General features: G+C 44.9%; 1 protein-coding gene across 1 annotated transcript in view; it reads right to left on the bottom strand.

The window, feature by feature from the left end:
• The window catches only part of FBXO41 (F-box protein 41), a 116,839-nt gene that overhangs the window by 33,696 nt on the left and 67,229 nt on the right, over positions 1-15,914 (bottom strand). Inside the window, exons 3-5 of the mRNA XM_067468533.1 lie at positions 10,070-10,280; positions 7,764-7,837; positions 206-561 (exon numbers count right to left, since the gene is read on the bottom strand). Coding sequence (XP_067324634.1) covers positions 206-561; positions 7,764-7,837; positions 10,070-10,280 — 641 coding nt within the window. The remainder of the gene's footprint in view (positions 1-205; positions 562-7,763; positions 7,838-10,069; positions 10,281-15,914) is intronic.

Below are 15,914 nucleotides of genomic sequence, written 5' to 3' on the forward strand. Positions count from 1 at the left end.
TCGGTAGACTGTAGAATGACTGCAGTTCAACAGCATTTTGGGAGCATCTACTCTGTAGAATGACTGAGGTTTGACACCACTCTAGGTGAATGTATGTGTGTTGGAATGGCAAGGATGTGATTGGTACATAATGCTTATTGAGGTCACTAATGGACATCCTTAAGGCTCAGGTTTTGGATCTGGATCCATTGCAACCCCAACTCACCTGGCAACCGGGAGTTGTTCCCAGGTCTGGAGAAGTTCACCTGCTGGGCCTCCGGCTGCACCCTCGGCTCCGTCTCCCAGATTTCAGCTTCTGACTCAGTTGTCCTGGAACCGACATCGGAGACGTCCCCTTCCTCCCCTTCGGTGCTGTTGCGGTACGGCCGGCGGTGCCAGTTCTGGATGGCCTGCCTGCGGAGGCCTGACCCACGCACCGCGTTGGACCGGTCGAAGCCGCCATCGGAGCCACGGCTTTGGCCGCTCTGGTAGTCTGCATTTTCCTCTCCATGGTACAATTCGGGGCTGTCGCTGTCATAGCAGCCGGAACTCTGCGACACGGCTTTGGCGTGGCTGGAGGCCCTGCAATCATAAAACCAAGTCAGCCTTAAGAGCACCCAAGTAGAAGCTGGATGTTGATCATTTCCGCTCCCTTGGCAGCCACCTCTCCACCAAAGTCAACATTGACACCGAAATACAACACCACCTGAACTCTGCGAGTGCAGCATTTTTCCAAATGAAGCAGAGAGTGTTTGAGGACCGGGACATCCATAGGGATACCAAGGTGCTTGTTTATAGAGCTATTGTCCTCCCAACCCTGCTATATGCCTGTGAGACGTGGACTGTCTACAGACGTCACATGCAACTCCTGGAATGATTCCATCAGCGCTGCCTCTGGAAAATCCTGCAAATCTCTTGGGAAGACAGGCGGACAAACGTCAGCATGCTGGAAGAAGCAAAGACCACCAGCATTGAAGTGATGGTCCTCCACCATCAACTCCGCTGGACCGGCCACATTGTCTGGATGCCCGACCACCTTCCCCCAAAGCAGTTGCTCTTCTCCGAACTCAAGAACGGAAAACGGAATGTTGGTGGACAGGAAAAGAGATTGAAAGATGGGCTCAAAGCCAACCTTAAAAACTCTGGCATAGACACCGAGAACTGGGAAGCCCTGGCCCTTGGGCGCTCCAACTGGAGGTCAGCTGTGACCAGCAGTGCTGCAGAATTTGAAGAGGAACGAATGGAGGGTGAAAGGGAGAAGTGTGCCAAGAGGAAGGCGCGTCAAGCCAACCCCGACCGAGACGGCCTTCCACCTGGAAACCGATGCCCTCACTGCGGAAGAAGATGCAGAGCAAGAATAGGGCTCCACAGCCACATATGGACCCACGAGAACACTGGAAGACAATCATCCTCGAAAAACAAGGGATCGCCTAAGTAAAGTAAAGTAAAGTAAAGTAAAGTAAAGCAAGAGGCTGGATGGCCATCTGTCGGGATGGTTCTGGCGAAAGGGGGTTGGACTGGATGGCCCTTGGAGTTGCCTCCAAATGGATGATTCTATGATACACTGCCTAAAACTGTGGTATTGGGGGCTCTGCGGTGGTGGCTGAGGTGCGGAGGGATGGTGTGTTATTTTGTGATGTGTAATTTCATTGTGCAGTAAAGTTATTCTATTCTATTCTATTCTATTCTATTCTATTCTATTCTAAAGAGTCTGGACCAAATGATTCATAAGAGGTGGGCATACAAACCCTCCCCAAACCTATATGGGCAGTTCATAACATCAGTATCAGCATCAGCACCAGCATTTGGGGGTCAATTTCTTAAGGCTCATTTGGTCCAGAGATTGATGAATTGATCTGGCTACCAGTATTAAAAAACTCTAACATTACAACAGCACAACAACAGAGAGGAAACAGACAAGGACATCTAATCACCTCTCAACAAAAAGATTGCTTGAGGCACTGCCAGGCACTGCCTGACCACCTTGATTATATGCTAATCAAGGTGGTCAGTTGAAACATTCACACCTAGCTCCAGCAGACAAGAGTCCTTTGTCCCACCCTGGTCTTTCCACAGATATATAAACCTCTTTTTCCTAGTTCCAACAGACCTCACTACCTCTGAGGATGCTTGCCATAGATGCAGGTGAAACGTCAGGAGAGAATGCCTCTAGACCATGGCCATATAGCCCGAAAAAACTACAACAACCCACTGATGAATTGTTGTTTAGAAGTCTGGCGGAGTCTCCTTCTCTAGTATGGGGAGTTAGCCGCATTGAGTCCCCACAAGGAGAACTGCAAGGTATAAATAAAGATAACAATAACAAGTATGAGCTGTTCAACAGTGGAACTCTCTGCCTCAGGGTGTGGTGGAATCTCCCCTTGAAAACCTTTAAACAAAGGCTGGATGGCAATCTATCAGGGATACTTTGTGCTTTCTCTGAATGGCTTGAGGTTGGATTAGATGACCCAAGTGGTCTCTTCCAACTTTATTATTCTTTGATTCTATGAACAACAATAATTCAGTAGTGGGTTTCAAACAGAGGCTGGATGGGCATCTGTCAGGAGGGCTTGGATGGTTCTGGGAGTCTCCTCCAACTTTATGATTCTATGAACTTTCAGAATGGAAACCTTCAAGTTGGAAGGGATGGTGGTGGAGTCCATGTGAAAGGAATCTAGGTGCCTTAGTAGATCACAAGGTGAACATAAGCATACAGTGTGATGCGGCAGCTAAAAAAGCTAATGCGATTCTCCAGGCTGCATCCATAGGAGTTTGGTGACCATGGAGGAAAATCATAGTCTCCCTCTCTTCTGCTTTGGTTGGACCTCACCTGGAATAATATCCCTGTGTCCAGTTCAAGAAGGAGATGGAGAAGACAGAAGGTATCCAGAGAACAGTGTGATGTAGGAGTTTGGTGACCATGGAGGGAAGTCATAATCTCCCTCTATTCTGCCTGGAATATTGTGTCCAATTCTGGGCACCATAATTGAAGGGAGATGTTGATAAGCTGGAATGTGTCCAGAGGAGGGCGACTAAAATGGTCAAGGGTCTGGAGAACAAGCCCTATGAGGAGCGGCTTAAAGAGTTGGGCATGTTTAGCCTGAAGAAGAGAAGGCTGATAGGAGATATGATATAAATATGTAAGAGGAAGTCATAGGGAGGAGGGAGCAAGCTTGTTTCCTGCTCCCCTGGAGACTAGGACGCAATGGAACAATGGCTTCAAACTACAAGAAAGGAGATTCCATCTGAACATGAGGAAGAACTTCCTGACTGTGAGAGCTGTTCAGCAGTGGAACTCTCTGCCCCGGAGTGTGGTGGAGGCTCCTTCATAACAATCATTATATGGTCCAGTTCAATGTCCAAAGTGCTGTTATGCCTGCTAGCCAAACGCCTGGTTCCAAAACCACAATTTCAGTTTTTTCCTCAAGGAAAGGAGGGAGGATGCCAATCTGATCTCACTGGGGAGCGAGTTCCACAAGCGGGGGGTCACCACCGAGAAGGCCCCGTCCCTCGTCCTCACCAGACGCGCTTGCGGGGCTGGTGGGACCAAGAGCAGGGCCTCCCTGGTGGATCTTAAACTATGAGGCAGAACATAGAGGGAGGTACGTTTGGAGAAGTAAGCTACGCTGGAGCCGTTTAGGGCTATATAGGCCAAAACCAGCAGCTTGAATTGTGCTCGGAAATGGACCAGCAGCCATTGGAGTTGACATAACGGGGGGGGGGGGTGTGCTCCCTGTATGGCGCTACCGGTAAGCAGTCCGGCTTCTGACCATTGAACTAGTTGAAGTTTCTGAACAGTCTTCAAAGGCAGCCCCACACAGAGTGCATTGCAGTAATCTATCCGGGATGTAACCAGAGCGTGGACCACTGTGGCATGGGTGCAGCTGGCGCACAAGTTTTAATTATGCAAAAGCTTCCCTGGCCACCGCCGAGACCTGGGTTTCCAGGCTCAGCGATGAGTCCAGGACAACAACAACAACAACAACAACAACAACAACAACAACAATCTTTATTTATACCCTGCCACCATCTCCCCAATGGGGACTTGGAGCGGCTTACATGAGGCCAAACCCAAACAACAATAACAAAAAAGAGAAACCGAAAACGCAAACCGAAAACGCAAACAATAAACAACAACATCATAATTACATAAAACATTTGAATACATAACAATATAAAATTACAATAAGCCCAAACACAATGACAATGAGCAGGCTGCATGTAATAATTAAAAGAATAACTAATTAAAAACTAATTAAAAACTCGGGCGAGTAGCTGCAAACCTTGGATTGTGTTCTCCTGCCTGATGGAATAAGGTTGGACCAGATGTCCTTTGGGGTCCCTTCCAACTCTAGCACTCTATAAAGATGAATCCAGCACTCTCGCTTTCTCCCCTTGAATGCCATCTCTTTCTCCTCCTTGCTTAAGCTAAACGATCCATTTTCTTAACTCATTTTCTGAGCTGGAGCGTGGGGGGTAGCTGCAAAATTCCCATTTAGGGACCTTTTTCTTTCTTAGACAAGGAGCACCGGCAGAGAATAAATGAGCCTAAAAGCTGCATATATTTAAATAAAGGGATGCGTTTCAGTGAGTTGCTGAATGTCATTTTTCTCATGCTCTAAGTAAGGATGTAAATCTTCATAAAATCCATTCTCGCAGGTGGGAAAAGGCATAATTTTACCATTTTTCTCTTTACAGATAGAAAGCCATTAAAAGCTTGGTGACTACTCTTAATTCTTGATTTATTCTATGCCAAAAGATGCACTTGGGGTTTTGTGCATGGAAACCATCAGGGGGTGTCCTATGCAGATTTTTCGGTAAAGAGAACACACATTCTGTGCAGAAATGTTACTTTCGCTGTTCTGTCGCATGCTGGGACTGTAAATAATTGCCTTTAAACAGGACGTGCAACCTTTGCCCAGCGGGAAGCCAGGGGCCCCAAGGAGAAGTTCTCAGAGGTTTTCCACCACAAATGGTCTTTAGATGGCTTGTGAAGTATAACAAAGTATTTTATGAATGAACAATCAAACAGAAACTTCTCTTGTCTTCAATAAAGCTAAACAAATGATTCCAGGCTTTTATGCAACTGGTGGCTTCCTAATCTTGAAGGACAGGCAACTGTCTTCAATAACTTCTTCTTTACTTTAAAGGAAAATCCCCTTTTTAACTTCTCCCAGGCTGACTGTGATCTAACCCTTACTGATGTGGACTCCGCTACCGGGTCAAACTGCTTCTCGAACACCGAGTGGACCTACCAGTAAAGGCTTAGATGTTCTCCAGCTGGAGTTCTTTGGTCTTTAGGGCTGTTTCCCTGGAAATCTTTGGAGACTCTTGAGACTGTTCTCCCCCGGAAGGTCTTGGATGCTCTTAAGACTGTTTCCCCCTGGAAAGTCTTAAGGGTTGAAGCTTTTGTACAGGGGAAGCTTGCACACGTCCTATACATTAGTTTTCCTTGCGGAGACTAACTAAAAATGGCTCCCTTCCCTACCCAATTGCCCTGAGCAAGGGGCGGAACCAAAACTTAACGATGATGGACAGGTGACTTGCCCTACGACTGCAACCAAAGGAAGCCACCTATCTGCAGAGTCCCTGAAACCCAGCGCTGCAAGCAAACATTTAATACAAAGCAAATAAATTTGGAGCTCCTGGTACTGCCGTACTAGCACATTCGCCATAGATAATACTGGGTGTATCTATGCTGTAGAATGAATGCAGTTTGACCTTACTTTAACTGGCATGGATCAACGCTATGAAATCCTGGGATTTGTAGTTTGGTGGGGCTCCAGCACTCTTTGGCAGAGAAGGCTAAAAACCTTGGAAAACTACATCTCCCAGCATCCCATAGTATTAAACCATGGGAATTAAAGTGTCGTCAAACTGCTCTAAGTCTAAAGTGAAAATGCACTCTATGACCTTTCCAATGTTGTCCAAGTCCTATCCTTTCTCATATGGATAGGTTTAGTTCCAATTAATCCTTTGCCATCCTATTTGTTCCAGCAGCTGTTAAAATGTCTCAATTTCTCTTGTTCTATTTCTCTCTTGGTCATAGAATCAAAGAGTTGGAAGAGACCTCATGGGTCATCCAGTCCAGCCCCATTCTGCCAAGAAGCAGGAATATTGCATTCAAAGCCCCCCTGACAGATGGCCATCTAGCCTCTGTTTCAAAGCCTCCAAAGAAGGAGCCTCCACCATACTCTGGGGCAGAGAGTTCCACTGCTGAACGACTCTCACAGTCAGGAAGTTCTTCCTCATGTTCAGATGGAATCTCCTTTCTTGTCATTTGAAGCCATTGTTCCATTGCGTCCTAGTCTCCAGGGAAGCAGAAAACAAGCTTGCTCCCTCCTCCCTGTGGCTTTCTCTCACATATTTATACATGGCTATCATATCTCCTCTCAGTCTTCTCTTCTTCAGGCTAAACATGCCCAGCTCCTTAAGCCGCTCCTCATAGGGCTTGTTCTCCAGACCCTTTATCATTTTAGTCGCCCTCCTCTGGACACATTCCAGCTTGTCAACATCTCTCTTCAATTGTGGTGCCCAGAATTGGACACAATATTCCAGGTGTGGTCTAACCAAAGCAGAATAGAGGGGTAGCATGACTTCCCTAGATCTAGACACTAGGCTCCTATTGATGCAGGCCAAAATCCCATTGGCTTTTTTTTTGCCGCCACATCACATTGTTGGCTCATGTTTAACTTGTTGTCCACGAGGACTCAGCTTACTTCCATTGCTACAAACTGAATTCGAAGTGCAAAAGGAATATTCTACTCCATTAACACAATTGAGAGGAGAAAAGGGGAATGAATCTTGTCTTTCCCAACAACAACAACAACAGAAAAGTATGAGAAGCTATTTTTTGGATATAATTTCTACTGGTATGGACTTGGTCAGACCAGTAACTGCTGTGCAAATTTCATCACACCAATGGTATCTTCATTTTAGCATGCTTTATGGAGCAGTTATCTTGAGAGAATCCGCTTTCTTTTGCCTCTGAATAACAATTATGATGATGATGATGATGATGATGATGATGATGATGATGATGATAGCAATGTCTTACCCGCCTCTCCTCAAGGCTTAAGGCAGGACACAACACAGGCTGGATCTGTTTGGAACCAGATTATATGGCCACTGCAGACCCATATATATATATATGAGGTTTTATGCAGTTAAATTACATTACGTGGATCCACACTGACCATATAATGCAGTTTCAAACTGTTTATGTCATGTCAGAAATAACTTGAGAAATTGCAAGTCACTTCTGGTGTGAGTGAATTGGCCGTCTGCAGAGACGTTGTCCAAGGGAAGCCTGAATGTTACCATCCTGTGGGAGGCTTCTCTCATGTCCCAGCATGGGAAGCTGGGGCTGACAGATGGGAGCTCACCCTGTCTCACGGATTCAAACCACCGATGTTCAGGTCAGTAGTTTGGCTGGCACAACGGTTTTATTGTATGGTAGCATAGGTCCAGCAACAGTTAAAAAATATGGATAAAAAGATAAGACCATTGGCACACAAAGGCAAGCTGCTTTTGTGTGCCTGTATTGTTCCTTTTGCTGTCTTGGTCCTCACTCCATCTGTGAAATATTTGAATGTATGTAAACTGCCCATCCCATCAACCCAAGCCAGCACAGCCAATGGCAGGATGGGAATTGTACTCCAACAACATCTGGAAGGCTGCAAGTTTCCTAGCCCTGGAAATGCTCCTAAAAGTTAGACTAATGAAAAGAAAACAGAAGAATATGGCTAGAAATGCAAAATTAGACCTGCCAGGCAATAGCTTACCCAGTACTGGACGAAGACCTTTGGTTGGCATAGGAACTGTTGGCCGTTGCACCAGGAACCGAATGTCTGTCTCTCTGCAAAACAGAAAAAGTGGATTTTAGAACTGTGCTTGGTACCTAATTTATCATATATATCACTCAAAATTTTTCTTCCCACTTGCAACCAGAGCTTTCATGGAATTTTTACTTATTATATTCGAAAGTGTAGCTTGAGCATCCAATATCCAAAACGCTTCTGACCAAAAGTGTTTCGTATTTCTCCCTGGATTTTAGAATGCCTTTATATGCACATATATGCATAATAAAATATCTTGGACTCAAATATGATATTGATTTATGTTTGGTATACACCTTGGTGGTGCAGCGGGTTAAACCACTGAGCTGCTGAACTTGCTAACTGAAAGGTTGGTAGTTTGAATCTGGGGAGCGGAGTGAGCTTCTGTTGACAGCCCCAGCTTCTGCCAACCTAGCAGTTCGAAAACATGCAAATGTGAGATCAATAGGCACCATTCTGGCAGGAAGGTAATGGTGCTCCATATAGTCATGCTGGCCACATGACCTTGGAGGTGTCTACGGACAACGCCGGCTCTTCATCTTAGAAATAGAGATGAGCACCACCCTCCAGAGTTGACTTGACTAGACTTAAAATCAAGGGAAAATCTTTACATTGACTTTTAATACAACTTAAATGTAGAGAAGGACGGTAATTCTATACACAATGCTTTAAAAATAATTTTGGTGTATGGTACCAAGTTTGTGCACATTGAACCATCAGAAAGCAGAGGTATCCTTGGGTGCATCTGTACTGCAGAATTAACACAGTTTGACACCACTTTACCTGCTGTGGTTCAATGCTATGGAATGTTAGCCAATTGTGGTGTGTACAAGGTGTGGAAAGGCCCCAAGAAAAGTTCTATGCTGTATAATTTTCAATTAAAGCCATCCATGTGGTCTGATGCAGATGTCAATATGGTAGTGGATCTATAACATAACAAATGGCTTTTCTATCCAGGGCTAGAATGATTAACAATTGCAGAAGGGAGGGAGGCGAACTTTTGGAGCTGTTTTCTGGATGAAAGTTGCCAATTGCATTTAATTGCCCTGTTAAGAGGAACCTAGATGTATAATTCTATCGATTCCATAATTACAAATAGGAATGGGCAACTGCACAGGGACGAAGGGCCAATTTGGCTTTGGGTGGAGTAAACTCTGCAGACGGAAACATCAAGGATTGCACAGTTTGGTAGATTTGCGTGTTACATTAGGACTTTGGAGACCTGGGTTCAAATCCTATATTTGGTAATACTACTATTATACCTCTGACTAATAGTTGCCATCCGGTACGACCCTCCAGAAAGGACCATTGTAAAACAGTACCTCCAAGGCCCATTCCTGGAAGGCGACTCAGAAGGATACCATGGTCGATGGTATCAAAGGTCACTGAGAGGTCCAGCAGAACCAACAGGGACACACAATTAGACACCTGAATGCAATTTATGGCAACAAACTACAATGTATATTTGCCAATATCTGCCATTAAACTGTGTATAGGACCAGTTATGGTTTTTCAACGGAAAGATAATTCAGCTAACTGACAAATCAATGAAAACAGGGCACAAATTAGTTGAGAGCCACTTAACCATTTAGCGATTTCATGCATTGAAAATGAATTGAGCTAAGCAAGCTGAAGTTATTGAAAAATTGGCCTTGACAAAAGCTAGGAAATATATTTTGAGGTCATTTTTTATATAACTGTAAGTTGTTATTTGGAAATTCTTATACATTTACATATTTGTGTGTGTTACTTTTGTGCCATCATTTAAATGGACTTATTTTATCCTGAATCCTGTAGAGCAGGAATGGGAGAACTGTGCATTCTGACTTTTCCGTAACTTGCTATCCAATTGTTTTGACTATTGTTTCCAAGGATGGAAGCCATTGCAACATTTGGACTCTATCATGCAAGGGCAGTGTTGGTTTCCATGTTGATAAGACCATAAACATGCTCTGAAGCTCTCCAAGGTGCTGAACCCAAGTGGCAACATGCCTTCAGCACCTTGGAGAGCTCCTTCAACTTACTTAGAAAGCAACAGCATAGACCAGGCATGGGCAAACTTTGGCCCTCCAGGACTTCAACTGGCTGTTAGGAATTGTGGGAGTTGAAGTCCAAAACACCTGGAGGGTCAAAGCTGGCCCATGCCTGCTTCAGAGCAACATGAAGGCATTAACCTTATTGATAGGGAAGGTGGGGATTATGATTCGGAAAGTGAGGGCCATGACGATGATAATAAGAATAAGAATAGGTACCGGTCTTCCGGAGCTCTTGGAGCCCGGCACGCTGCATCGGCCAAGGCTGCAATTGGGGGTTGTCCCGCAACTGCTGCTAATGATTTGCAGCTGCTTCTCCGCTCGGTCGGCACGGTCCAGGAGCTCCTCGATGAATTGCTGGAGGCGAACTTTGGCGTTGGCTTCGCGGGCGGCCGTCTCCTTCAGGAACTGGTCGATTTGGATCACTTCCCTGCAGAAATTGGCAAGAAGAGGGTGACAAAAGGCAAGCTTGTAAAGAATGGGAAAACAGAAATATTATGATGCATGGAGACTTCCATAGCATTGGGCCATGGCGATTCAACTAATGTCAAATTGCATCGATTCTACAGTGTAGAGATGCACCAGAAAGAGTATGATTTGTCCAAGGTCATTCAGTACTGAGCTGAGAGTCATGAGAGGGTCCTCTCACTGTTGCCGTAAGTTGGAAAGAACTTGAAAGAACACAAGAAACTTCCCAAATCTTAGTCCAACAGACAAATCTTAACACCATATCGGCTTTTGATATTTAGTCAAAGTAAGTTTGCTGCTGTATTCTAATAATAATAATAATAATAATAATAATAATAATAATAATAATAAACTTTATTTATACCCACCACCATCTCCCCTGTGGGGACTCGGAGCAGCTTACATGGGGCCAAGCCCAGACAACATTAAAATGAAATAAAACAAAAACATAAACAACAATCAATATCATCAAAATTACATAGGAGGAAAGAAAAAAACCCCATTCTAATACACGCAATCACGATTCAGTGGGCGGGCCGCATGTACAGGATAAAACAGTTAAAAACTATAATGAGAAAAAATAGGAGCAAGTTATTTGAAGGGAGCTCATAAAAAACAGACAGTTATAGAACTAAACTTCCCATGTGGAGGGCGTATACTCCAGTGGCAGAAGCCTTGAGGGGAGCAGTAGTAGCATGTTATTTATTTATTTATTTATTTATTTATTTATTTATTGTCCTTGTATACCGCCGTTTCTCAGCCTAATTGGCGACTCAACGCAGTTTACAACAAAATATACAGTGCACAGTATACAATTAAAACCATAAAAAACATAATACACAATATTACACGAAATCACAATCCAATACATCTCCTAACTAAAATCGTGGTCCAATTGCATCATCCATATTACCAATCCGTAATCAACACATTCATTGCACCGAATTAGCCAAATGCCTGCTTGAACATCCAAGTTTTTAGTCTTCTTCGGAATACCATCAGCGAGGAGGCTGATCTTACCTCCATGGGAAGGGCGTTCCAGAGCCGAGGGGCCACCACAGAAAAGGCCCTGTCTCTCGTCCCCGCTGGCCGCACCTGTGAAGCAGGCGGGATAGAGAGCAAGGCCTCCCCAGAAGATCTTAGGGTCCTGGTGGGCTGATAGGCCGAGATATGTTCGGATAGGTAGGTTGGGCCAGAACCGTTTAGGGCTTTAAAGGCCAACGCCAGCACTTTGAATTGAGCCCGGTAGCAAATCGGCAGCCAGTGGAGCTGGTGCAGCAGAGGAGTTGTTATGCACCTACTCACCAAAGGTGCAGCGGAAGAGCCAGGTTTTAAGGTTCTTTTTGAACATTTCTAGTGAAGGGGCTTTCCTGATCCCTCCAGGTAATGAGTTCCAGAGTTGGGGAGCCACAGAGGAGAAGGCTCTCTCCCTTGTGCCCACAAGACTTGGTCTTGTGGGCACAGCGATGGTCCAACGATCGGCAGCCAGGTTACTAACAGGAGCGGCACTCAGGGAGCACAGCACTCCTCTGTTGCGCCAGCTCCATTGGCTGCCAGTCTGCTACCGGGCACAATTCAAAGTGCTGGCTTTAGCCTTTAAAGCCCTAAACGGTTCTGGCCCGACCTATCTGTCCGAACGCATCACCCCCTATGAACCAGTTAGGACATTAAGATCGTCCACGGAGGCCCTGCTCTCGATCCCGCCAGCCTCACAGGCACGGCTGGTGGGGACGAGAGACAGGGCCTTCTCAGTGGTGGCCCCTCGGCTGTGGAACGCCCTTCCCGCAGACATTAGATCGGCCCCCTCCCTGCTGACGTTCAGAAGAAGTGTGAAGACCTGGCTCTTTGAACAGGCGTTTAATTAAGCAGTGCAATTAACTGATTGATCTTGGAACTTGGAATGATGGACGAGGAAATCGGATTATGACTTTACTGATGAGACGTGATGGGTTAGTTATATGGATGTATTGACGTTATACTGATGTATTAATGTGCTGTTATATTGATGTAGTTGCCTTAGTTACTGTTTTTAAATGCTAGTGTTGTGCACTTTGTATATTGACCTGGTTGTAAACCACACTGAGTTACCTACGGGCTGAGAGAATGCGGTATACAAATAAAGTAAATAAATAAGACAAGCTTGTGAGATTGGTAGGGGCGAATTCTAAGGCTGAGAGTATGTGCCCTGCCCAAGCTCATCCAATGGGTTTCTATGACTGGTATGGATTTGAACCCTGGTCTCCTTTGCTCAACACTCAGACTGGAGTAGACCTAACTCTTTGTCTTTAAATAACCAAATGGATGACATGGAGAAAATGGAGAAAGCTGGTTTTCTGTTGCTCCAGAGACTAAGGCCCCTTCCACACTGCCATATAATCCAGATTAGCAAAGCATATAATCCATAATTATCTGATTTGAACTGGATTATATGAGTGTACACAGCTATATAATCCACTTCAAAGCAGATAATCTGGATTTTGTATGGCAGTGTAGAAGAGGCCTATGATAATTCCACCTAAAATTAGGAAAAATAATCTCAGTGCTGCCCTAGAGACTAGGACGCAATGGAAGAATGGCTTCAAACTACAAGAAAGGAGATTCCACCTGAACATTAGGAAGAACTTCCTGACTGTGAGGGCTGTTCAGCAGTGGAACTCTCTGCCTCGGAGTGTGGTGGAGGCTCCTTTTTTGGAGGCTTTTAAACAGAAACTGGATGGTCATCTCTCGGGGGTGCTTTGAATGTGATTTTCCTCCTTCTTGGCAGGGGGTTGGACTGGATGGCCCATGAGGTCTCTTCCAACTCTAGGATTCTATCAATGGTTTCATAGATATTTGGTTGAAACGGTTTACGGAGTTGCTTTAGCAGTGGATTCTTGCACTGACAGAGGGTTAGACTAGATGACCTTTGGGGTTCCAACTCTGTGAATTTCCCCAAAAAAGCACTGGACCCACCATAGAACTGGCTGACTTTCAACAACTGGGCCTCACTTGGAGTTCATGAATGCGCAAAGAATAAAGAAATCCTTCAAAATCTTGGCAATAGAAGTTTCAAACTGGAGCGGCCGAAACCCAACAAAACTAGAACCAAGCGAATCAAACAAGGCTGCAGTGTTCTAAAACCTATCAACCAAGAGCAGGAGGCAAGCACTAAAAGCCCAGGTGAAGAAGCCGGAAGGAGCCGGAGAAAAACAGAAAGGGAGCCACCCAAGGGCAGGCTATTTTTATTTGGAGCTTTTATGTAATATTTAGTGCCTGTATTATTTTTTAATCTTTGGTACATGTTATTTCCTTCTGACCACATCTCACTGCACCCATATGTACCGGCCAGCAAAGGAAAATGCTTCGGGCATCTAATGGACTCCAGGCCATGAAGGCTTATGCAATGGGATTTACATAAGAGAAGGGCTTAACGGGTCAGTAATTTGGATTCCCTGGTCTACTCCTGACAGTAAGGGCTGCTCAACATGGAAGAGGCTGGGAGCCTAGTGGAGTCTCCTCCTCTGGAGGTTTTCAAGCAGAGGCTGGATGGCCATCTGTTGGGAAGGTTTCGTTGGTGTCTTCTTGCCTGATAGAATGGGGTTGGACAAAATGGCCCTCAGGGGCCCCTTCCAATTCTATGAACAGAAACTAACCTTGCTTTGGGTTGTTGTAGGTTTTTTCAGGCTATATGGCCATGTTCTAGAGGCATTTTCTCCTGACGTTTTGCCTGCATCTATGGCAAGCATCCTCAGAGATAGTGACGTCTGTTGGAACTGGGAAAAAGGGTTTATATATCTGTGGAATGACCAGGGTGAGACAAAGAACTCTTGTCTGTTGGAGCTAGGTGTGAATGTTTCAACTGACCACCTTGATTAGCATTTGATGGCCTGGCAGTACCTGGGGCAATCTTTTGTTGAGAGCTGATTAGATGTGCCCGATTGTTTTCCCCTCTGTTGTTTTGCTGTTGTAACCTTGCTTTTTGAGACAGGACTATTCAGAGAAACACATCAGAAGGATGTTGGAAGACAATTAAGTTGAGAAAATAACTTAGCAGACAATTAAGTTGAGAAAATAATTTACATTATTGGAATACTAACTTGGTCTTGTTCTGTATTTAATACTTAGCTAAGTAATTGACTTTTGGATGAAATAAATGCATATGCCTAAATTGTATTCATAAATGGGCTGCTGTGAGTTTTTCGGGCTGTATGGCCATGTTCCAGTAGTATTCTCTCCTGACGTTTTGCCTGCATTCTCAGAGGTTTGTTCAGAGGTCAGTGGGAATGAGGCAAGTGGGGTGTAGATATATATGTGGAATGTCCAGGATGGTAGAAAGAACTCTTGTGTGTTTGAGGCAAGTGTGATTGTTGCAATTAGCCAGCTTGATTAGCAATTAAGTAGCCTTGCAAGTGCAAAGCCTGGCTGCTGCTGCCTGGGGGCATCCTTTGTTTGGGAGGTGTTGTTGTTGTTGTTCATTCGTTCAGTCGTCTCCGAATCTTCGTGACCTCATGGACCAGCCCACGCCAGAGCTCCCTGTCGGCCGTCACCACCCCCAGCTCCTTCAAGGTCAGTCCAGTCACTTCAAGGATGCCATCCATCCATCTTGCCCTTGGTCGGCCCCTCTTCCTTTTTCCTTTTGGGAGGTGTTAACTGGCACTTAATTGTTGGCTGTCTGGAATTCCCCTTATTATCCCTGTATTCATAGACTCGTAGAGTGGAAGGGACTCCAAAGGACATCCAGTCCACCCCTTTCTGAAAGAAAGGAAATTCCAATCAAGGCCTTCCTGACAGATGGCCATCCAGCCTCTGCTTAAAAACCTCCAGAGAAGAAGAATCCACTGGACTCCCAGGAAGAAGCACTTTCCACTGTCAAACAGCTCTTCTTACCATCAAGATGCTCTTCCTGACATTGAGGGGGAATTTCTTTTTCCTGCTTCTGCGGTGTCCTAGTCTCTGGAGGATCACAAAACAAGCCTTGCTCCTTCCTCAATGTGACCTTCTTCCCAATATTTAAGCTTGGCTCTCATGCCCACTCTTGGCCTTCTCATCTCCTGGCTAAACATCCCCAGCTCTCTCATCCACTCCATAGAGGGATTCATGGATTCCAGATCTTTGATGATTTTGGATGCCTGTATTTGGTCACTTTCCAGTTTCTCCATCTCCTTTTTGAATTGCAGTGCCCAGGTGAACTCTGAGCAAAGGAGAACAAACACTGTATTCTTAGTTAGTGCTGTGGTTTTAACTTTGAATATGTTTTAATGGGTTTTTTTTTGGTGAATTTTTAAAATAGTTTATATTGATGAGGGTTGAATGAAAAGTAATGCCTCCACCTTTGTAACTCCTCAACAGATGGCAGTAATGGTATGCGGCACGTACTGGCTTGTTCAGTAGACTCTTCTCTACAGTTCCATTTTGATGGGAAGACCTAGCATTGAACTGTTGTGTTGTTAAAGTGCAAAGTATGGAACTTAAGCAACATGCAGTCATTAATTCTTGATAGCAGAAAGTGTCACCTCAACATCTTTAAACTTACTAGACCAATGACACACAGTACTCACACAAATGGCAATACTGGCATGTGGCAGGTACTGGCTTGTTCAGTAGACTCTCCTCTACA

The sequence above is a fragment of the Anolis sagrei genome, chromosome 5 (assembly GCF_037176765.1).
Source record: "Anolis sagrei isolate rAnoSag1 chromosome 5, rAnoSag1.mat, whole genome shotgun sequence".
Lineage (NCBI taxonomy): Eukaryota > Metazoa > Chordata > Lepidosauria > Squamata > Dactyloidae > Anolis > Anolis sagrei.